Genomic DNA, 22,600 nt, shown 5'->3' on the forward strand with positions numbered 1-22,600 from the left:
TGGGCAACAAACTTGCTTACTTCTAATTAGTATTTTCAGAGCTAATTGTATGCAGGAATCTACAGCAACCATGAGATTTTGATGTCACTTTTTCTTTTGTCATGAATTCAGTCAAATCCTGATGTTTTACTCTTTTGTCCTTGTACTCATAGGAAAGCTGAAATACCCAAATTAGTATTAATTACTCGTGGAACATCCTTTAAAAGCAAAACTAGATTCTACAGAGTGACCAGTGGGAGAGCTGGTATGCACACAGCAACAGGCCAAAAACGGTCAAGTGAGAGGAATTCATGACTGATCAGAGGAGTCAGTCTTTTTTTCTGCCATCCCAATACAAAACACACCAACAACCAGTTAGGATGTAAGTGGAAAAGTCTCTAAACTCATTCAGTGTGTGCTGGTTTGGACAATTGGTGAATGGATAATTATAAGACTTTGATATGCTGGCAAACACTATCTGGAGTAGGTGGACTTAACAAAAACTCTCTTATCTGGCTTTCACAAATTCAGTTACTTTAACATTTAAAGGAACCTCTCATTTTATGGTCTGTATATATTTTTCTGTTGTAAATAAGGAATGTAAAATAGAGAAATTAAGGGAGGAAACGGCAGCGTCCCAGTTGTCTTCTTTACCGCCATGTGGTTGCTTTCTTTACCAAGAACAATTTGAGATCCTGTTTTGTATTCAGTAGTTGCAGGTTTGTGTGGTGGAGCATGATATAAATCTGTTCTCTGAGCAAAGTTTGTACATACATACACACATATGCATTCATACATACATGTGCTACCTCTTGACCAGCTTCGAAGTCCTGTGAAATAGTGAAGCTTGCTTTTGAACACAACGAGGGAGTCCGAGTAGGATGACTGATGTGTAGTGAGGTTTCCTCCCTCCTTATTTTTCACTATGCCAAGGTATTTGGACTGATCATGTGGAACCAGCAGGAGAAGACGGGTCACACGTTGCAGTTCATCCAAAATGTGCTCTCTGAATGTTCCTGTGAGTTGTCCAGTACTCATTATGTCTGGAGTCATGGCAGGACTTGTGTCAGACTAATTGGGTCTTTGGTGATCTCCGTGATACGTGGAACATCCCTGATCTGTATTCCATTCCTACATTGCATGACCTGATCATTTTAGGTTTTAAATCAAAGCATGCTTGAGTTTTCCCTTACAAAATTAGATGTACAAAAAGAAAACAAAAAGCCTACAATTCTCACATATATTTCATTATATTAATGCAAATTCCTAGTACTTCAAGAGTTGTTGACTATTGAAGACCGGTTACATATTCAAAGCCTGGATTTCAACATTTCTCAGAAGCAGTGATAGCATGAAAGTCCCTGGGCAGATTTGAAGTTCATGCTTGGGTCTGGTTACATTTTTTGGCATGAGAACATGTAATAGTCTTATAGCTACAAGACTTTAAAGTTAATGCCTGGCATCACTTCAAAACAATGTGCAAGATCTATCATAAGTAGTCCTCTTATCTTATCTCAATAGCAATTTTATCCTGTAAATTATTTGAGAGTACAGTATTTCAGTGCTGTGGAAAAGAGCAAAGGGGTGTTTTTTTCAGTTAAAACTTTGCACTGTGAGTACTTTTAATGATCCTGGTTTATGTATAGGTATTCTACTTGGAGGAAGCAAATGCAAACAGTATCGCATGTTCTGTGAAGTGCACTGAGCTCATGGGCTCACTGGGCTCCTTTCAGGGGTGCTCTGCAGAAGGTCTCTGTGCAGTTCAGGCAACACTGGAGGCATCTTCAATGTCATTTATAGCATATCTCCAGGCAAGTCCCTTCCCAGGTCCTGCCCTGCACCGTGCTTTCCAGCTGATGGGTAGCAGTGCCCTGGTTTCCTGGCATACAAAAGATAACTCAAAATATTCCCTTTCTGCTGCCACAGCTGCCTCTGTGTCGATGTCAATCTCACATCCACATTGTGCACTTTGCTTCGAGTCAGCACTTGCAGTTAACAATGCCTTTATTCACGCTGACAACAGAACTAAGCTTTTAGTAAACGTGTAAGTAAATGTTAAGTGTGTATTCAAACATTAACAATGAGGAGGAAACTTGAAAAAAGAAATCTTTGAAACTTTGTATTGTTTGTTTGGTGTCTATCTGTTAGAAATAACATAGACTATCAGTTCCTTGGGGCATGACTGTTCTTTTGTTAAGGATATAACAAAAAGATCAAGGCTCTGAGGGCCTGCCGTAATAAAAATAAATATATAAGAAGAACAATAATGACAAAAGAAATTTGTCAGTGCATTTTATGAGCTTGGTTTTAGAAGTGATTATTTCTGAACTAAATAAAGACTGGATAGTTGTGGTAAAGTGACATGATCATAATATTCCTTTTATTTATTGCCATTTATACTTCATTTGTAGATCACATGCTCGACTTTATATGAGCGGGAGGGGAGCCCCTCATCCCACAAACATCCCGTTTCAATAATATAGAATACATTTTCACTGCAAATTCCAGACATGGTTTTCCAGAGAGAGGATTATTCTTCTGGCTTAAAGGAAAAGTTATTGGTACACTGCAAAAGTGTTCCTAGGAATCCTGGATTGTACAAATAAAAAGATAAGAAAACTCAGAGGCATTTGCAAGTGCAACATTTCCATTTCCCTTTCAAGCTTTGAGGGTATTTATTACATTTTTAGTGTGAATACCTGTGGCCTGTAATGACATAGAACTACTAAGATTTCACTCCTGTTCGATGGTTCTACCTGTGCAGAATAGCTTTACTCAACAAGGGTAAACTGCGTCTGTCACATCTCAGCAGCTACCGCTTACAGCTGGAAGCAACAGCAGCTAAAGAGCTGCACTGATTCTGCACTGGTTTCTTAATCAGCTCATTGAAAGGCATTACCTACAAGTTTTTCTGCCATCCCATGTTTCTCATGTGTGTTCTGCATCTCTTGGTATTGTTTCAGGCCTTACAAGATGAAGTGGAAAGTTACCACAGTCTGGCACGGGCTGCAGAGAAGAAGCTGCAACGCAGGGAGCTGGAGACCCATGAGCAGGTACCCGGTGCTGTCCCCCCATCCTCTTCCCTTGGGCAAGGAGTCCAATGTTTAAAAACAATATCTTGCTTCAAAGCAAAACCACTGGTTTTTTATATAATAAACCAGAATTAAATTGTCTGAACCCTGCAGGCAAATACTTATGCTCTGTTTCAAGTTGGTATTTCAACTATTCTAGCTGTTAAATGATGCATTTATTCTGAACCGTCTATACTGTTTTAATAGAGGTTTCTGAGAGTATCCTAACCTGTTGTTTAATGGCTTTTATGAAGAGAATTATAATTGGATGATAACTGAGCTAGAATAATCTTTATTCCTGATCTTATGCACTCATTGTCCCAGCATGTTGTCTGTAAACAGTTCCATATGATTAATAGTGCTAAAATTATTCTGGATGCTTTCAGTGGAATCAGAGATTTAGTGTGTTCTAAGTGACATAGTGTATGTAGTTTACAGACTCGTGTTGAAACTGAAAATCAATGATCTGCATTCAAAACAGATTGATTTGAAGCATTCTGGAAAATATACAGGGGGCGGCTGTCTGAATCACGTATGAATTCCAAATTTGTAATATAAGTCAGTTTGTGCAGCATTTGAGAACTTATTTGGTGCTGAGTAAACAGTATCTGTAACTTACGTCCTATATAAAGCATTTCTAAACCTATACCTGCAGGCATAGTAAGTTGGGGTGGTTTTAGAAGAGTAATAATCATTAGTTTCAAGTATTTTTTCCCCAGTTGTTGTCATCCCACTTGCCCATGGGAACCCTCATTCACCCTTGGTGTTTATGTTCATCTATTTCCTCTCAGGAGAGTTGGTGATTCTGCTCTCCTCCCCCTCTGCCTCCCAAATCCAGATGTTGGGCCAGGTTCACCCTTAGCTGCAGTGCTTGCAGGATTGAAGGAATTTGGTGTAATGAGTGAACTGGCCCACAAGCATTGCATTTGGCTTCAAAGAGTGTCCTGGAAAAGAAGAAGGAAAATAAGCTATTTGGGGCATGGTCGTCCCTCCCGGGGAGCAGCCCTGGCCTGCACACTAGGAGGATCCTCTTCCAAATCTCTGGTTTTCTTTCATCTTTGCTACTGCCATGTTGCGAAAATATCCAGAAGAAGCGAAAAATGGGTTGTGAAATACAGAAGTAGAAGGTTGGACATGCAGGATGGTCCCTGCTTTCTGCCTTGAAGGTTTTCTCTTAGCACATGGTCCAAAACAACCTGCAGGATTATCCTGTCCACACCAAATTACTGAAGGACTGGCTCAGCTGGTCCATTCCCCGGTATAAATACAACAGAAATGTTATTTAAATGACACTGCACAGTCCAGCTTAGAGCTTTCCCTGCAGGTGGATATTTAGCAGACTTACCGTAAGGCTCATATCTATGTTTGTCGACAGTCTTGTCTCTGCCATTCATCTGTTGGGACTTTCTGAAGCTGGAGCCATTGAGGATGTTTTTGTTTAGGGGGCTTTGGTCTATTTTGCAGACAAATACATTGCAGTTTGTTTGTGTGTCTTCTCTGGGCCTGGTTAATTCATCAGTTATGCTTATCTCTCCAGAAGAAAAATGGGAAAATGACAGCTCTGACATATTTCCAGTTGTTATGTCTTGGCCAGGCTACCTGTAAACATGTTCATCAAGTATTAACAGTAGCTAACGACTTGTCAGCCCATCAGGGAGCTGAAATATTTAAGGCTGTGACTGAGAACTTGCTTTCTGTTTCTACCAAATATTGCCTGGATCAGAATTGCATGGAACATCCAAATCTGTGCTGGGGCTATTACAAAGGCCACTTCTCTGAGCTTTTCCGTGTCTATAAATAAGGAGGAGAGAGGGTTAAACGGTTTCTGGTTTTCATTAAAAGGAAAAATCTTGTGTTTTGATTCTGTAACAACAACAAACAAATGAATGAGACATGAAAAAACATTTTGTTGTGCTTTTAATTTAAAGTAAGAAGCTGTTTCTCGTTATGGCTTGTTGGGTGGTATCTTAGTGCTCCACGTTTGTCTTTTTTTCGGTGCAATGTCCTTATAAGTCTTGAGTCTCAAAGAGTGACTGACAGATCCACGAAGCTTAACTCTTTGTTACAATAACTCCCTAGTGATTGCACAGAGTTAACCTTTCTTTAGTATAATTATCCAGAGAGACAAGCTATGCTGTAAAGAAGAGGGGAGATATATGTTAGAAGGAGTCTGATGGCAAGCCCTGAGCTGTCTAGAGGCGAGTGTGGCGCTGTTGTTTTTATGGAGCTTTTTCATTCCAGTACTTCATGTTCTTGCATGAGCTTGTGTTTACTCCTCTTTACTCTCTCGGTCCTCTTTACAGTGTGAGTACATGCAATCATGTTCTATCTGTGTTGTTTTATCAGTCTGGCAACGTTACTTGAATGATGAGTTCCAATCCAAATGAATGTACATTTGTCAAAAGTGTCTGCGAACTTCTCCCACTTTGACTGACCTTAAATAATGTTATCTTTTCCATAAAGGTTGTCCTGTCTCTGCTAAATGTGGTTGTTCAGGACAATGGTCCATGTGTTCAGTAATGCTACGCTTCTAGATTGGAGTCTGAGAACTGTATCATTTTCCTTCATGTCTAAATGCTGGATGTTTCGTTCAAAATTAGATGTCCACCTTCTTGAGATATAAGTAATGATAGTCATGGAAAGTGACAAACTAGCAGTAAATTCAGTGTAACTCACACTTAATATATAGAGGTTTATATATAGGGTTTATATATATATATATATATATATATATATATATAGCCCCATGACAGTAAAAGCAGTCTGGGAAGGTTCTTAGGAAATTCGAGTGTGTCCAAACCTTTCCTTGCAAAGCAATGCTTGAAGTTTCTTATATCTCAGTATTTTGTAACTCTGGGAACCACCTTCTTGTCAACCATTTAGGTTCTGTTCGTGTATCATTATACTCTTGTACTGTATCACTTGCTTGTCTCTGATACGTGCCTAGATCAAAGACAAGATTTCTGATAGAAAGTGCTTTCGGTGTACTGAAACCATTTCTCTTTCTTGAGTCATGTGGCTTTGTGCAGTTGTCAGTCATAGGTAAAAAATCTGCATTGCTCCTGCAGCAGACTGTACATCCTGTGAAGGTGCAATTAAAAATGACGCACATCACCGAGTGCTTAAGCATGTGCCCTAATGAATGCAGGAACTGAGGCATGGGCAACAAATTCTGCTGAACTGGGGCCTCTATAAAACTTCGTGGTAGTGATCTTTTTGCTTGATTACCTCGATTTCTTTAGAATACCTCATTTTATTTCAGATTCCTTTCGTAAGGGTAGTCACCCCAACGCTGTCCCCTGAAAAGCTCCAGGAATCTCTCTGTAGAGAATTACACACAAGAAGTTTTTCAGAAGAAGACCCTGTGCTTTTCCTTCCTTGTTCTAATGTTTTTAACTATAGAGGTGGATTGAGTATGGTGTAAGATTTCTAATGGGGATTAATAGAGGAGAAAAAGATCCGGTGTTCGCACACGACTGAAGTAGCAACCCCATAGATACTCATACCATAGGAATACTCCTCCAAGCAGTCAAGTCACAAATAGAGTCTTAAAGGAGAGAGATTCTCTGAAGACAGAAAATCAATTCGGTTCAATCCATGAATATTACCGTGGAAATGAAGGAGAATACCAATGTGGATTTCCAACCCTTTAATTTCTTCTTTTCCATAAATAGAGAGGGAGTTATCAGAATATAAGCGAGTTATCTCCCTTGTAAAAAAGGGAGAAAGGAGTGATCTGAATAAGGATGTTGTAGAGCTGTTTGGGATAAAATGGAGCAGCTTAGTTTGTTAAGTGGCTTTCACTCATGTTCAAATTCAAACGGGAGTGATAATTGTAAAAGAGCTGTGATTCAAAAGCCTTCAGCGAGTTTGTGTGCTTAATGTTTATTATTCTAACTTGCTCAATTTTTTATGACTGCTGGATATTTACCACATCCAGCCTAACTTACTGTTTCCATGCCAACTAAATATATTTGTTCTCAGACGAGCGCTGTGATGCATCGTTCTGAAATTTCAGTTGCTGTGCAGCACAGAGAACTTCTAACAGTTGCCACACCTTCTGCTCAATGGGAAGAGTGCCACTGCCTGCAGATCTGTGAAGCTCTGAGCAAGGCTTCGTGAGACAGAGATGAGCAACCAATGCCTGTGTCCAGGGTGTGGGTTCCAAGTAGTTCTTAATACAACAATGGCTGGAAGGCTTGAGTAATATTATCCCTTTACTTTGGGGGTTTTGGTCCAAGGGGGAAGAGCTTTAAACTGAAAGAGGGTAGATTTAGGTTAGATATAAGGAAAACAATTACTGTGAGGATGGAGAGTCACTGTCACAGGTGCCCAGAGAAGCTGTGGCTGCCCCATCCCTGGCAGTGTTCAAGACCAGGTTGGACAAGGCTTGGAGCAACCTGCTCTAGTGGAAGGTGTCCCTGCCTGTAGCAGGGTCTTGGAACTGAGTGAGCTTTAAGGCCCCTTCCAACCCAAACCAGTCTGGGGTTCTATTATTCTATGATTCTGTATTTCTTTTCAGATTAATTTTTAAAGGTATCAGAGTTTTAAATGCAATCAAATAAAATCACAGAAAACCTTTGCCCTCACTTCCATCACCCTCTCCTGCTATATATATCCTCTGGAAAAATCATGTGGAAGCAGTTGAATTTCACATGAGCAAGTATTTGGTACAAACCCAGCCTCCCTCCTGTTCCAGGACTTTTAGCTCAGGTGCCCCAGCTGATTGCAAGAGCCAGGCAGTGCCTTGAATTCCCAGGCTTTCTCAAAGGGTTGTCTTTCTCAGAACATGTTAAAGTTCTCCAAAATCAGGCTAATAAGCTCTAGATTAGGTTTTTACAAATGGAAGTTGGCTTTATGGCCAGCTGCAGGTGAGGAGGATTTAGGCAGCCTTTGTTTTGCAGAGCTGAGGAACACTTAGACTGAGAAACAAACAGCATGCGCTGGAGTTAGTGGTGAAATTCTGCCATTTGCTCTGGTTGTTTCAGCCCACATCACTGAAACGCTTCCAAAAGTCTCCCCCCAGAGACCCATTCCTGCTCCCACAGAAATGGGAAGCTTAGTCTAGATTTGAATGATCTTAACCACAGAAGTGATTCACAGAGAGCAGCCTCTGCACTGTCACTGCCTGCAGAGCCGGCGATTAACCCCTTGGGCAGCCTGTGCTGGCACCAGGGCTCAGCAGTCTCTGCTGCCGTGGGGGACTGAGAAGCTGGAATAAGTTTCCACTGGGACTTTAGAGAACAGCCAGGAGACCAGTGACCAGCACAGGAGAGGATGTATTGGAAGAGCGTCGGTTTGCCGCAGTTCTGCATGGCCAAGGAGGGTCCTTCTGTCCATCCAGCCCTCTGCTGACACCCCAAGCAGTGGGTATTGCACACTTCAGCTGTTTTCCTCCCAGAAACCATTTCATATATACATATATATTGTGCAGAATGTAGGAGACAAGCAGCCAGGCATAACTCCCCACAAGCTGGCACCTGAAAATCTGCTGCTTCCATGGCTGCAGGCAGCACAATAAAAGATTTCTTTCAGAATACTTGTGGTGAACACATTTCAAGTTGAAAATATTTTTATTGAGAAGAAGATGGTGAAGAGCCACGGAGAAGCAGTGAAGAATGTGATGTGAGTGGCAGCATGCTGGTTGGGCTGTGCAGCGTCCACAGCATCCGCTTCTTAGTGTGTTATTCTCTTTTCAGACTTCCCGATAGAGGCTGATGGGGAAGAATCAGACTGATTCTGGTTCTTTCATGGACAGAGATGCCCATGTAGGTGTATGGCAGTGTTGACTTCAGTACCATAAAATGACTACTGACATCATTTGGAAACCGCTTTTTTTTTGTTATTTTCCCACTTTTACATTGGTTAGTGTCTACCATCCATGCAATTCTATTGATATATCAATTAATTACCCCTCCAATTTTTAATTAAGGCTGAGATAGACTACATCATAACTTTGCATTTGACATTTTACAGTTGGACAGCATTTTCTTTAACAGCCTGCTATGGAAGGACTGCAGAATTAAATCGAAGATAGTAAATTATACTGTCTAACATGAAGTTTCAGATTAGCAGAAGGAGACAGAAGCTGAGATTCAAGCACAGAAAAAACAGATTTGCAGGTGGGATTTGAAAGGAGCTGGAAATCAATGGAGTTGAAAGTTCTCAGGAGCTCCATATGGCAGGAACTGCAGGAGTGAAGGCTCTCACCAACTGTGCAACTGTCAAAGGGAAAAGAGGTAGATGGTGCTGATGTACGTGTGGAAGTCAGTGATCAAATGTTAGCTTTGGTAATCAGACACAACTGGAAAATACACGAATATATACCTACTTCATAGGACGGAATGAATTAGTGGAACGAAGTGGCCAGCTGGAGAAAGACACTAAACCAGAAACTACAGGATAAATAGTTAAAAGGAAAAAGAATTTTTAACAAAAAAAGACTAGAAGCATACGCTGGCATGCAGGAATTAGAGAGTATTGTAAAATGTCCGTTTCTAGCTCTTTGTCTTAGTAGTGAATGAGAAAGAGATCTTTCAAGAGACCAGTACATCACTGTAGAGCGTCTGTGGTTTGCTGCATATCATCTATTAAGGGAATTTTGTTCTTTCAGAAGTGTTTAAAGCAGGACTGCGAGGGACAGCAATGCTGGTGTTTAATGCAAGGAATTAAAAAACGAGAAGAGACGGGAATGCAGGGAGGAGCCATTCAGATGACAGCAGAGAAGAGCAGAGACATCTAATCTCCAGTGTGGGCTCTCAGCAATGCAGGCTCAATTAGGAAACTGTCCCATTCATTTTTTTCTAGGGGATGAGGTGCTTGGATGGAGCTAAAAAGACTGAAAAAAGACCAACTTTGTGTGATCTTTAACATCATTTCAATTCTGAAGTGTTACTTTGTTTGCAATTTCATCAGCACCAAACGCCATCCATCAGAAGTCCATCCAGGAAGCACAGCCATGGCTGTCTCCTGCACCTCATCCTCACCTATGTCCAAAGGAGAGCAGACTCTTATCAACTGCAAGGCTTTCTCATCCTGGCAGCTTGTTTCCCAGTTGAGATGCTGATTAGGTTTTTGTTCTTGAAAGAGGGGAAATGATGATAGTAAAAGCAGCTTCTGATTATTATCTACAAAGATTTGCTTGTTCACACAGTCAGTGTGAAAATGCTGAGCCTAATCCTGCGTGCTGCTGAGCCTTGTCAGCTCTCACTGCCGTTAGCGAGCTCTCAGCACCTTTGTGTATCACACGCTGGAACCTTGACTTGCTGAACCTCCCCAGGATGGAAAGGATTATATAGAAGGTAACACATGCTGGAATGTAAAACTGAAATGCAGAAATACATTCCAGTGGTGGTGTCAGAGATGCTTATAGCTTTATTTCAGGCTTAATTATCTTGATAGTGTTTTAGGAATCAACAGAGCCAGAAATGAGCACCATGTGTTTTCAGCTTTGGCCCAGCAGTGCTGGTTAGTGGTGGGGCTGGTTTAGGTTTCATTTCTCCAGGTCAGGGGTGTGAGCTGTGTCTCCAAGCCCCCTTCGCCCTGTGGAGCAGAGGATCCTCATGGTGCAGCAATGACCTCTCCAACTGATGAAAGGACAACACTGACGAACTGAAGGACATAGTGCTTGGGGACAAAGATGGCATCTGCGATGAGTCATTTGGAAGGAGAGGAAAAGAAGTCAGGGATCCTCCAAATCCTAGCTGGAACAATGGCAGAGCCCTGGAGAGGGGGAGGTTGAGAGAACAGCGTGAATTTCTAGCCACAGCATTCCTGGTTGTTCTATGGTGTTGACAGTGAAAGCTTTTATTCCTCTCCAACTCATGTAATCCCAAGAATGCTGTTCTTGCCATATGCAGTCCACTGGTGTTTTTATTCTTTGCCTGCCTTCCCTTCCTTTGCAGCTATGAATGATACAGACTCAGAATTCTTAACTACAAACAGAGCGTTTTCCAGGTGGTAGATCTTGGTAGAGAAAAGAAAGATATCGAAATACAAGCCATTGAAGCAATATGGCCTTTTGGATGCAGGTTTGAGGGAAGAAAACAACTTAGAGCGGAAAGCTCAGTGTGCAGCGAGCAGCTCTGTGTAACTGGAGGTCCCTGTGGGTTAGTCAAACAACAAGGCAAAAATGTTTTGGATGCTCAAATGCTTTACTAGCTAAAGACAGAGAAACAAAGAGGGCAGCTATGTCACTAATTTATGTTTTACTGAAACTGTCAGAACAGGGGAGGTTCTCCAGCAGTATTTTCTCAGTGGAGAGCAACATGGTGTACACTTGACAAAATAACTCACTCAGCTGATCTTGCTCCATTGCTCGATCCAAATTCATGCAATTTATGACGTTCATTACTTTTCTTATGAACTTGAGAACATTTGTATCAAGTTGCATTCTGTTTCTCTAAATCTGGCAGAACCATATTTCAACCTACATTGCACAGCCAGAACAGAAATTCCCACTGCCTGAAATAAGAGAGGACCGAAAAGCAGTGGATATTCCTATTTGATTATATCAGGAAAAAACAAGTGTTCATATCCTGTTCTTCATTGAGAAAATGGATACATCAGTTGATTCTTCATGAGGAAAAGTTGCTTCAGAAGATTTCAAGCTCCAATTAACAACAGAAACCTGAGAGAGACGTAATTTAAGGAAATTCAGATTTCAATGGATTTGATTCCTTGGTTATAGACCAAGTGTCTATAACCGGGTGTCCCCTGGGCTGATGGAGGAAGAGGCCCATAGAGACTCAGAGCAGTTTTGTGGGATTAGAGCTATGCTCACTTGGACGTTAAGAGTGCTGAGAAGCAAAGGAGGAATCACTGCAAAGGAGAACACAAGCAAACAGTGATTAATCACTGACATTCTTCGGGTTGTTGTTTGGGGTTTTGGGTTTTGTTAATTGGGGTTTTCTAATTGGAGTGACACTGCAGTAATTTGTCCTTCGCTTGCCCTTTCCAAAGTGCGCTCAGAAAACTGCTTCAGCAGTCTTCACACCACCTGAATGAAGTTGACCTACGCAATGTTATTGTTATTATCCTCATTTAGAAGGCTGAGACTTTAGTCTGAGATTAAATGATTTGCCTAAGGCTGAAGGAGTTATTTTTACCTTTTTGGTACCGTAACCTGTCTTCAGATTTATTACAGCAGATCTTTCATGTCTGCTTTCAGAGATGCATATTGCAGAACAGATGCATAACCTTTTAAAAGAGATTTCTCTTTTAAACAGCTTTATAACACCATTGTTTACAGGAAGGGATTTGAGAGAGTCAGAATATTACTTATCTCACTCCCCCTGAAACATGGAGAAATTTTGATAGCAATTAAATGATCCTAATTATGGTTTTTGGTCACTATCCTCGTATTTCCTGGCACACATGAAATTATTATCCTTCATACATATCATAAACAGGCAGAAATTAAGATACCAAAAAACCACAACACCTTTTGATTCTTATCTGACATAAAATGTTAACTTCATGCCCTTCAAGATGAGATTTATGTTTTCTAAAGGAACTCGAACAACTCCTCTGTGGTCCCTTCATTTGCTTTGGCAATGGATACTTCAGAGTTACTTTTGCATTTTCCTGTGGTTCAAATAAAGTAAATTACAGTTGGGAGAGCTGGAGAAGATTGCATTTGTTTAGTTGGATGATAAACTCAGCATCACAGACCTCTCAGAAGTAAGAAGGGGAGAGCTGGCTATTGGGAAACTGAAAAAGATACGGTGTGGTTGTGACTATAGCAAAGCACAGAAGAGAAGCAGAGTATCCTCTGCCTTGAAGGCTGTTCTCAACACATGGATTAAAATGCATCTGGTCGTCTTGAAGATACTGTATTTCTTCTGGATGTGTTTAAGTTATTTCTTTCAAAAACGAAGGAGAGTGATTACAGTGCAGCTAGATGCCAATGGGACTTGTTCCATCAGTCCTGTGCTCCCATCTGCTTCAAACTCAACCCAGCAACATTCCTCTTTTAGGATAAAGAGCTGCGAAACTGAATTGTGCCACCTGAAGACTCCTTGAAGTAGTAAAGAAACCCATCATGCACTATTGAGAAGCAGCAAGCCAGGCCTGATTGCTTGGTTTGGAAAGCTCAGGTTTGGATATTTCTCTTCTGGGCATCAAAAACCAACTTTTACCTCTTTCAAGAATGGTCAGTGCTCAACTATGACAAGTTCTCATTGTAGCCTGTGGAACTGAAACCTCCCTTTCCGCATCACTTTGTATAATTGTGTGAATATTTGTCTCTTCTTGTTTTCTCTAATCCATCGTGTGACCAAGCACACATGAGCTATGTGCTGCAGCCTCAGCTTTCAGTTGTTTCTACTGACACCAAAGATGATTGATGGTAAAACTTTAAACCTCATATGTTAGCCACCAACCTGAATAAACAAAGAGCAGTGTGGCAGCTTAATATTAAAAGCTATAAAAAACCTTCCTGGGGGTTCCTGGATTAAATCAACTCACCAAAATGGATTTTCAAATAAAAAAAGAAGCTTTCTCAGAACTAAAGCAAAAAGACCGCAACAGTAAATGAAATAGAGCTATTCCCATCCAGCAGGCTAAAGCCCTCCTGAGGGCTGAAGAATGGCAATTTTCAACGTCTCTCAAGAGTGCAAGAGGAGACACACTATTTGTGGATCCTAGGGAGGCAGCTTGAGGCTATAAAAGAACAAAAAAGCCTTTAAGGCACCAAAAAAGTAGAGAGAAATCCCTGCAGACCCAGCTTTCATTGGTCAAAAATAAGTGTTAAAAACTCCCCATTCAAGTTAGTACACATTAGCCCCCTACGTATTATTTTTCAGTTAGAAGAAGTGATTTAGGGTTTTGCCATGCACTAGTTTAGTCTTGTGGGTCAATAAACCTTGGTGAGTAACTTCAGCCAGAAACACCAGCATGTTGTTTATCATAATGTGACAGGAAACAGCTGGGATCTTATTTTCATCTTATTGTGATCCAATGATTAGTGAGCACAGTGGAAAGTAACGTGGTTTGTCTTAGCAAACAAACAAATTGCACTTGTATCCCAAAGTGCATGTCTTCTCCATGAAATAGAGGAAGAAATCAGCTCCAAGCAACACTTCAGCTACCAGGGCTTGTTTCTCATTCTCTTCCTCCATTGTCAGCCGACCCCATAACATACTTTAAAGCACAGTAATTATTTCTTCCTGCCTTTCCAAGAAATACCTTTATCAAATGGGAACAACCCCCTTGCTGCTTTGCGGAGTTAATAGCGAACGTGGTCATGGAAGCGTGAGTTTAGAGGACACCTGCAGATTAAACTGTTAAAACCAGTGACCTGGTTGAAAAAAAGACTGTTGCACAATTAGAACTGTATTATTTCAGTCACAGAGCTGTAGCAAAATTTGTGCTGCATATACTTAGAATGAAACTTGCTTGACTTTCCTCTAGGTAAAATTGGAGTAAGGGGCTCTTGCTGTGTGCCTGGCACCTGAGGAAGCTGGCATCGGTCCCCGATGCTCTGTAGGCATGGCTAGGTTATGGTGTAGGGAGATATATTGGAGTCCAGGCTCAGCTCCTGACATCCACGTCGCTTGAGTGCAAGTGAGGTGGAGTTTCTGTGCTGGTTGGGTCACCCCAACGTACGCCAAAGTCATCATCCAGATTCTCTTGCTCATGAAATAGATCTTTATTATTCAAAATGTAGGAAATAGAGGCATTTTGCTTTTCTAGCTGCCTCTTTCTGCTCCCATCTCACCAAGAGCAAATGTAACGTGTTGAATTAACTGAAATATACGTTTCTACTCTATCAAGGTCCCCACCCAAATGAGCTGTTGGCTCAGAAAATATTTATCCTGGCAAAGCACCTATGCATAACTTTGTAAGCCTTTATAGAAATGGTAGCGTGAATTTATTGGAGTAACTTTCAAAACCATAAATTCTGATCACAAGCTTCTATACAGGCAGAGTTCAAACAAGGTTTCCTGTCTCACCATCTTTTTTTTTTCTATAGATTTACATAGTGGCAACACTCACTTGCAGTTCACAAGGAAAGCCTCTAATTGCCTATTTGCATAGAGATGTGGAGATTTGTGCTGCCTGTCGGAATGACTCATAGAACTTTCCTAAAGTTTCATCAGATTGTGCTATTCCTTTTGTATTGATAATTGTGTTATGCATAATGCAGATTTTGGCACAACCTGCTTTTTACCATGAGCCGGTACTTGGCACGTCTCACGCTGAACTTGCTGTGCGGTTCTCACGTGTCTCAGTGCGTGCGCTCCTTGCGAGCCGGGAGCTGGAAGCTGGAACTCGTGGCTTCTTCAGCTGAAGGGCTGAGGTTTTGATGTGTGGTTGCAATGGTAGATTTAAGCAATTTGGTAACTAAAACAAAATTAGCAGAAAATGGCGTTGGTGTGTAAACCATTGGAAAAAGAGGTTCAGTTTGAAAGTTTAAAGATAGTTTATAAGTTAATCTGATTGAATCTCTTTTATCCTTTATTTACATGTTCAGCTGCTGAGCCAGAAAAACACCTGAGTACTTGCTTAATTTGAATTAAGAGGTTAATCCTGTTGGAAGTTAAGTAGAGATGGGAGGCACTGATTCAACCAAGTAATAAAGCTTTTCCTGGGTCAAGGTTCAGCAAATACAACCACACGGGAGAGACACAAAGCACAATCCTTCCAGCTAATCTCTCCTCATATACCTTTGCTTTGTAACTGTACTGTTTACTCAGCATCTGTTGAATAGTTGTAGACTAAAATGTCCTCCTTTAGATGTAACCATTTTGGTGTGAACATCTGATATTGTGACATGTCTCAAACCTAGTTGTTAAAGTCCTGTAGCCTCAGTGAAGTTGAGAAAGGCACAACATGCAATGAAAAATAGTTGCATGAGGAATAAAAAATCCTTAAAAGCACCTACAAGATGAGAAATGTTGTAAACAGATCTTGGGAAACAATAATTCACCTTGTCTGAGGGAGTAAGGGGCAAATACTGCTCTAGTGACCTGGTTCAGATGCCACCAAAGACAAAAAGAAAACTGATTATCAATTGCAAAGTATATGTCTGTATAAATGCTCTATTGAGATAGATTTAGGAATGATTATTGCTTCTTCTGCCCGTGTCCCAGCAAATGCCTTACTGCTTCCTTTTCATTATTTCTTCCTCCTTTCCATATATTCTTTCCTCTTAAAGTTTTCTTTTTCCCTTCTTCTTTTTAACCTCATTTGCTCTTTACAGGTTTTTGCTGATCTTTCTTCTCCTTCCTTTTCCCTTGCTACCACAGTTCTGTGTTTATTTGGACCCCAATTTGGGCAAAAGAAGCAAAAACTTTACTCTGCAGCTTCCAATAGTAGCCATCTATATATAAATGTATTTTTGTTCTGTTACAGATGACCCATATACGACAAGAATATGAAGCCACACTCAAAGGCCTGATGCCAGCAACTTTGAGACAGGAACTTGAAGACACCATTGTATCTTTGAAATCTCAGGTAAATTCTTATTATTCATCTTTAACTTTTTGAACTGGATAAAAGCCATCTTGTCTAGACAAGAAATTCTGACTGTCTAAAATTTAGCCAAAAATACTGAATAAGTCTCAAACCCAAATCATGGCAGCACTCACATGCTTCTCAGTCATCTCTCACAAGGCTTTTCTCCTCCACTCTCCTCACCTTGACAGCTACCACATTGTATCTTTTGATCCCAGATTTTGCTTCAGTTGGCAGTTGAAAGTAGGAATTATGCTGTATTCAGTATTAGGATTTTTTCTCAACCTTTCAAATACAGCACACAGTTATCTCTCATCTTCCTTACCCTGTTTCTCCTGAAGGAATCATTTAAAGGTTGCATGTAAAGGGTGTACAAGAGAATTGGAAATAATTTTCTTTTCTTTCCAGCCTATATAATAAAGAAAATGGGATATAGCATTTAAGATACTAGTCCAGATGATCAGTGTGTTATTTCTACATTTTCCTATATAAAGAGGCTCTAATAACCTTCTGTAATGCTTTGTCTTTAATATTTAAAACACTAGCTCATCTAGAATAATGCAGAATCAATATTATTTCTATGAAACAGACTTTTAAATTGGCTTATAGAAATACCAATATGTCATTGTGAACAGGGAGCTACTAATGAACTGGGTGTTTTTCTTGTTCATGGTTCCTGCAGAAGTTATTTGATGCTTTCCTATTCTGTATATTAGGAGTTGGAAGAAAACAAAATGTCATCGTTGCCTGAACTCACATGAGGAAGGGTAAATAGCTACAAAGAGAGGTGATCATCGGTGTGGAATAACAGTAATCCAGAGAAAGCAGTGTCAGTGTTCGCATATGGCCGAGGGCAAGACTGTGCATTTAAATGTGCTGGGAAGGACTGGGATCTGTCCTGGGCTGGAGGGAAGAAGTGAGAGGAAGACAGGGCAGTGCTGATGACTCAGAGCTGCCCATGAGCGCTGGGAAGAGAGAAAGCCCTGAGGACACAGGATAGGTACCAGCACATGCCTTATACCAACTGTCAGAACCATTCTTCAACAAATTATGCATTCACAAACTCCATTTCTCTTTCTTACGCAATCTCTCTCCATGGAGATGGTTGGGAATTTATTGTATTTGGGAGTTTTCCCCCTATAATTTTTCTTTACAACACATAAGGGTTATTCTGTAGGGGTTTTTTTTGTATCCATGGGACACTTCCCCTGTGCCTTTAATAGAAGTAGGAAATATTCATAGGGGAAACGTCCATATCCCTGTGTGCTGGTAGTGACCCAACTTCAACACTGTGGTTGTAAACCCTCTGCTTACATATCAAGGGATCCCATTCTCATTTAAATAGTTGTGGGAAATAAGGAGTTAAAGATCTACTGGAGAAATCTATTTCCAGTTGATAGTAAAAAGCTATTTTTAAATTGTGGTTGTCTATTAGCACTGTCTGGTAGGAAGCGTTACTCCGGAGCCAATGCAAGAATACCACACCTTTTAATGAGCTAGAAAGAAAAAACAGGAGAATCTGATACCCACCTGCAGGGCTTCTGTAAGCAGGAGCAGCATTTCAAAAGAGTAAAAGTAACTACACACATGAAAACCTGGGTGCTATCCCAGAAACACATTGCTGCTGGCTGTATTTCCAGTGGGATGCTGTCGGCGCGGACCACTCAGTGAGCAGGGCTTGTACTGAAGCACAGGTGTCCCGGTCTTTGAAAATAGTTGGAATTCCAGTTTGAAAACAGCAGACAAGAAAGGCAGTGGAATCTCTGCACCTGTCAAGATTATTTATTGTTGGAGGAGGATGAAGAGGATAGGCTGGGTGAAAACACTGAGCAGTGATAAAAATAAAGAAGAAAATACCTGTGGCTTGGGCAAAGTTTTCTAACATCATTGCTAAATATAAAGCACACTGCCCAATTGTCTGCTCCAGGTGAGTCCTCCAAAGGGGTCACAGTGTATTAATAAACATTCATTCCCATACACTTGAAGTCCAGGTGAGCACCTTCATCACAAGAGCAAAAGCACAGGGATCAGAGCGCAGGCATCACATGCGAGTTGACAGTAGAAGTGGAGCTCCCAAACCCTTGCATAACACATATGGTACCACCAGCTGAGTTTAAAAACTGTTTTGCCTCTGTTTCTAAAGGAGTAGGTAGCGTGCAGCTGGAGCAGGGCCAGGGAAGCCATACTAACAGTCTTCTACCAAGCATGAATTCTAGTTTGTGGCTGAATTGCTTTTTATTTAGGCAGGAGAGACCAGAAAAACGCTTTTTATGAAATGAGCCCAGATTTTGTCCATCATTTTCATGGGGGTTGTATTTTACAGGTAAATATTCTGCAGAAAAGAGTCTGTGTCCTCCAGGAAGAGCTGAACATCTACCAGGCCAGGAGGTACATGATTATCTTTGGTCAATTTGTACCATTTCACACCTGTGGGTCCCAGTTATTGAAGTTTTACGGCTTAATTAAAACACTCAAATACAGTTGCAGTTTTAAAAGATCCTTATTTTCAGTAAACAAGCGTCTAAGACCTTTCCCAGTGCTTAGTCAGTACTATTAGAGCAAGATTAGAGAACTTGCAGGTGCATTACAAGTCTGGGCTTTGCCTCAACATTCATGATGAGACAGTGCCTTAGTGCACAGCTGCAGCTCTGCGGTGATGCCACCTCCTTTCAAGATAGAAAACAATGATGCAATGCATAATATTACAGATCACATCTTCAAAGTACCGGATCTTCATGAGCCTGAGCTTTTTTTCAGCCGTTTACACCCTCCAATATAAATTATGGTGAGTGCTGCAGCAATAAAAAGCCTGGCTGTGCCTTTAGAGTAAGTGATTCACATGGAGAGGTGAGTAAAAGGAAACTTCCTAGGAAAGCCACTCCATCTTTTTTATATTTATAAGACTTTGATGAGCCTTTCATAGCACACAAGGGTTTCTTGCAAAGAAGAATGTGTGCTTGTAAAACTAGTGTAAGGATTTGTAAGATGTTTAAACCTTTGTAAAAATTTTGGCAGTGTGAAAGTTGTCTGAAAGTATTAATCCTGAACTATTTGTTAATGAGAATTAGCTAAAGCTAATTAGAAACTGAAAATATCAGAGATTCTTGGCAAAATGTCCAGTGTAGGTAACTTTGTCAGATAAATCTGTAGCTGTAATGCATCTCTAGGCTCTTTCCTTCAGCATCAGCAGCATTACCAAGGGATGCGTTTTGTCTTAAGTTTATTCTGAATCAGTGTCTTCTCAGTTAGGAAAATAGCTGTTTAAAAAGGTGAATAATCATGTAACATTAGAGCAGGCCAGGCCACAATGTCCTGGTGGAGGGGAAGCAGGGATGGAGCCAGCACGGCACTCAGCAGCTCCTCTCCCAGTGGGGCTGTTGCGACGTTTGCTCCGAGACTTGAAGAAGCTTTTGTGATGCTTCTGGTCACAAAAATCACCTTCCTGACCGGATCTCTTCTCCAAGTCTGCATTCATATTACATTCTGTGTTACCATTTACTTGACTCTCACTCACTGAAGAGCTGCTTTTTGCTGCTTTAACACATATGCATGCCTGTGGCTGCGGATTTGATGCAGCTCCCTGCGTGCTCCTGAACACCCGACAGCAGCGGGGCCACATGCAGCCCCACTGCTGGACCAAACCCTGTTGTGTTTTTATAGTTAAAATAGTAAGATATAACTAATGAGAATCTCTTGGTTTTCAGGTAGCTGCTGGAGCTGTTGGATTTCTTCAATTGCCAAATGGACTGCTTTGAATAGGTTTGAAGATTTGGCTCTTGTAAATTCAAATGCAAAGATCAGTCAGTGGCTATTTTGTTAGCACATAAAATGAAGTTCATGAAAACACATTCATTGCTCGTGCCAGCCTGTTTTTAGTTGTATCTTCCTTCCATTATTTTTATCATTATCTCATTACAGACGTATGCTTTTGATGTACTGTGTGTTTGACTCCATGCTGAGCTTGCTTACTGAGCCCTTAGACTTTCCTTTACTAATAGTTTTGCTATTACTTCCCAGTACCATTCTTTTCACTTTTATACATGAAGAAAATCCCATTTTCTGTTATTATTGTCCCAGATACTTTAACATATTTTGACATTGTTTTGTGTCCATGTGTTTACATAATATTAAAATATTATTATTTTGTACTATTTTGGTTTGACATTATTGTCCTGCTTGGGCATCTCACTCACCTCAGTAGCCACAGTGCCCATGAGGGGTTTTTATGGCTTTGTGAACTGGGGAGATGTTTTTATGCTGTGTTTCAAGGAAAAGTATTGGATTGAGAATGAAAACACCACGATGACAAATGCAGCCACCATTGCCAGTTATATCTCTGGCTGGGGTTGCACATGCTGGTCACGGAGAAAGTCTTTTGTCATTTACTGATAACACAGTTATGGGCTGTTATTGAAAAAGAGTCGTAACTGATTCAGCCTTGATTCTGCAGGCTCTCTCTTGGATGATCCTGGTAAATGTAAGCAGATTTGGTTTGCAGGGATGAGCTTTGAGCAGCAGTGGAAAGCTGAAGGATCCGGACAAGGAATCATCCTCATAGCTGGCTCTGCCTCCCAGGCATAGGAAGGCTTCCTTATCTCTTGGCCATCCAAGGTACACCAGGGTGTACATTAGTACATTTGTAATCTGTAAATTTAGATATGCCGAATACAATAATAGCTTTTTTCTTCCCTAGGCACCATCGTGCCGGCACAGTTAATGGTCTGAGTGCTTGTGAGAGGCCAGAAATTCCTGTCTTCCAAGTCCAGCCATGGCCCTGAGACCCAGAGGGTCTCACTGCTGATGGGAACAGCCACCTCTCCTCCCTTGCCCCAGTGGCACAGTGATCCCCACAGGATTCGGAGGGTCCTGGCGTGCCTGTGGCTGGATGTGGCTGTTCCGAGTCCCAGCTCTCCAGCTGTGCTCCTATCCCACTTGGCGTGGAGATCAATGAGGAGAGGCTTTGGCAGGCTGAGCTCCATGCACCCCTTCACCTGACAGTGCTGGCAGGGAGCTCCTTGCCAAACACAGGCTTCAGCTTTGCTGATTGTCAGCCTGGTCTGAGCCTGGGCAGGTCTTCCACCTTCCTGGAATCAACAAGTGATTCTTCTCATTATAGATAAGGGGTTGTCATGGCTCTGATAAGAGAGGAGGTGCTGTGGCAGGTGCAGCAAAGCCTCGCCTGGAGCAACGGGGAGTTTTGGTAGGAGGAAATTGTCAGGATGCATTTAGTTCATTGTGATCAGTAAAATGAAATGGATTTGACTGGTTGTACAAAGACCATAAGCTTCTTCACTCACTTGTGTCTATAGTAGTTCTAAAACATTAAACTTATGCAGCATTGAGGGTTATATGATGATGAAAAATGAGGAGAATGACAAGAGTCTGATTCTCTTATTGCAGATTGCCTCAGTATCCATTCTTTTGACTTTCAACAAAAGCACCAAGGCCAGGTTGGACGGGGCTTGAAGCAACCTGGTGTAGTGGGAGGTGCTCCTGTCCATGGCAGGGGCTTGGAACTAGATAAGTTGTAAGGTCCCTTCCAAGCCAAACCATTCAATGGTTCTAGGATTCTACTCAGATATGTGAAGGAAAGTGATGGCTGGGCTCTTTGGGAAGAGCACCAAGAGTTCATGCTGGGATTTACCCACTGGTTATTGCCTGTGTCCTAATAGACATGAGAACAGTGAAATATCTCTTCTCATGCATGAGGCATTTTTTGATTCTGCTGTTCTGCTTGTGTGTTTGCGTGATCTCCAGGTGGTTATGGTGCTTTCAAAAGTGGTAAGGGGGGGGACCCTCTTCTAGCTACTTGAATTCAGGCCTGAACTTCTTTATTTTTGATGGAATTGGTTGTTGGTCAATCAGTTTTTAAACTGGGAAACTCTCCTACATCAAATACAGCATGAGAACCATTTTGAAGGTGCTTGTAAACCTGGTAAGAACTTAGACTCAAGGTTGGTTGGAATTCCCTTGTAGTTACTAACATTTCTTTGATCATTTTTGTACCAAGTAGTGTCCAAATGGCAGGATTAGAAATGTTTTCGTACATATTATCTGCTCTTTATCTCTCTTTTCCCCTGCTAGGTAAGGAA

The 22,600-nt window shown here is 41.2% G+C and overlaps 1 protein-coding gene across 1 annotated transcript in view; it reads left to right on the top strand.

Moving 5' to 3' along the window:
- CEP112 (centrosomal protein 112) overlaps positions 1 to 19,539 on the top strand; it is a gene marked incomplete at its 3' end in the record, with an annotated part of 157,642 nt that extends 138,103 nt beyond the window's left edge. Inside the window, exons 24-27 of the mRNA XM_080629631.1 lie at positions 2,943 to 3,032; positions 16,407 to 16,508; positions 18,832 to 18,896; positions 19,524 to 19,539. Coding sequence (XP_080485757.1) covers positions 2,943 to 3,032; positions 16,407 to 16,508; positions 18,832 to 18,896; positions 19,524 to 19,539 — 273 coding nt within the window. The remainder of the gene's footprint in view (positions 1 to 2,942; positions 3,033 to 16,406; positions 16,509 to 18,831; positions 18,897 to 19,523) is intronic.
- Between the last annotated feature and the right edge of the window lie 3,061 nt (positions 19,540 to 22,600).

Source organism: Psittacula echo (genome assembly GCF_963264785.1).
Source record: "Psittacula echo genome assembly, chromosome: 14".
Classification (NCBI taxonomy): domain Eukaryota; kingdom Metazoa; phylum Chordata; class Aves; order Psittaciformes; family Psittacidae; genus Psittacula; species Psittacula echo.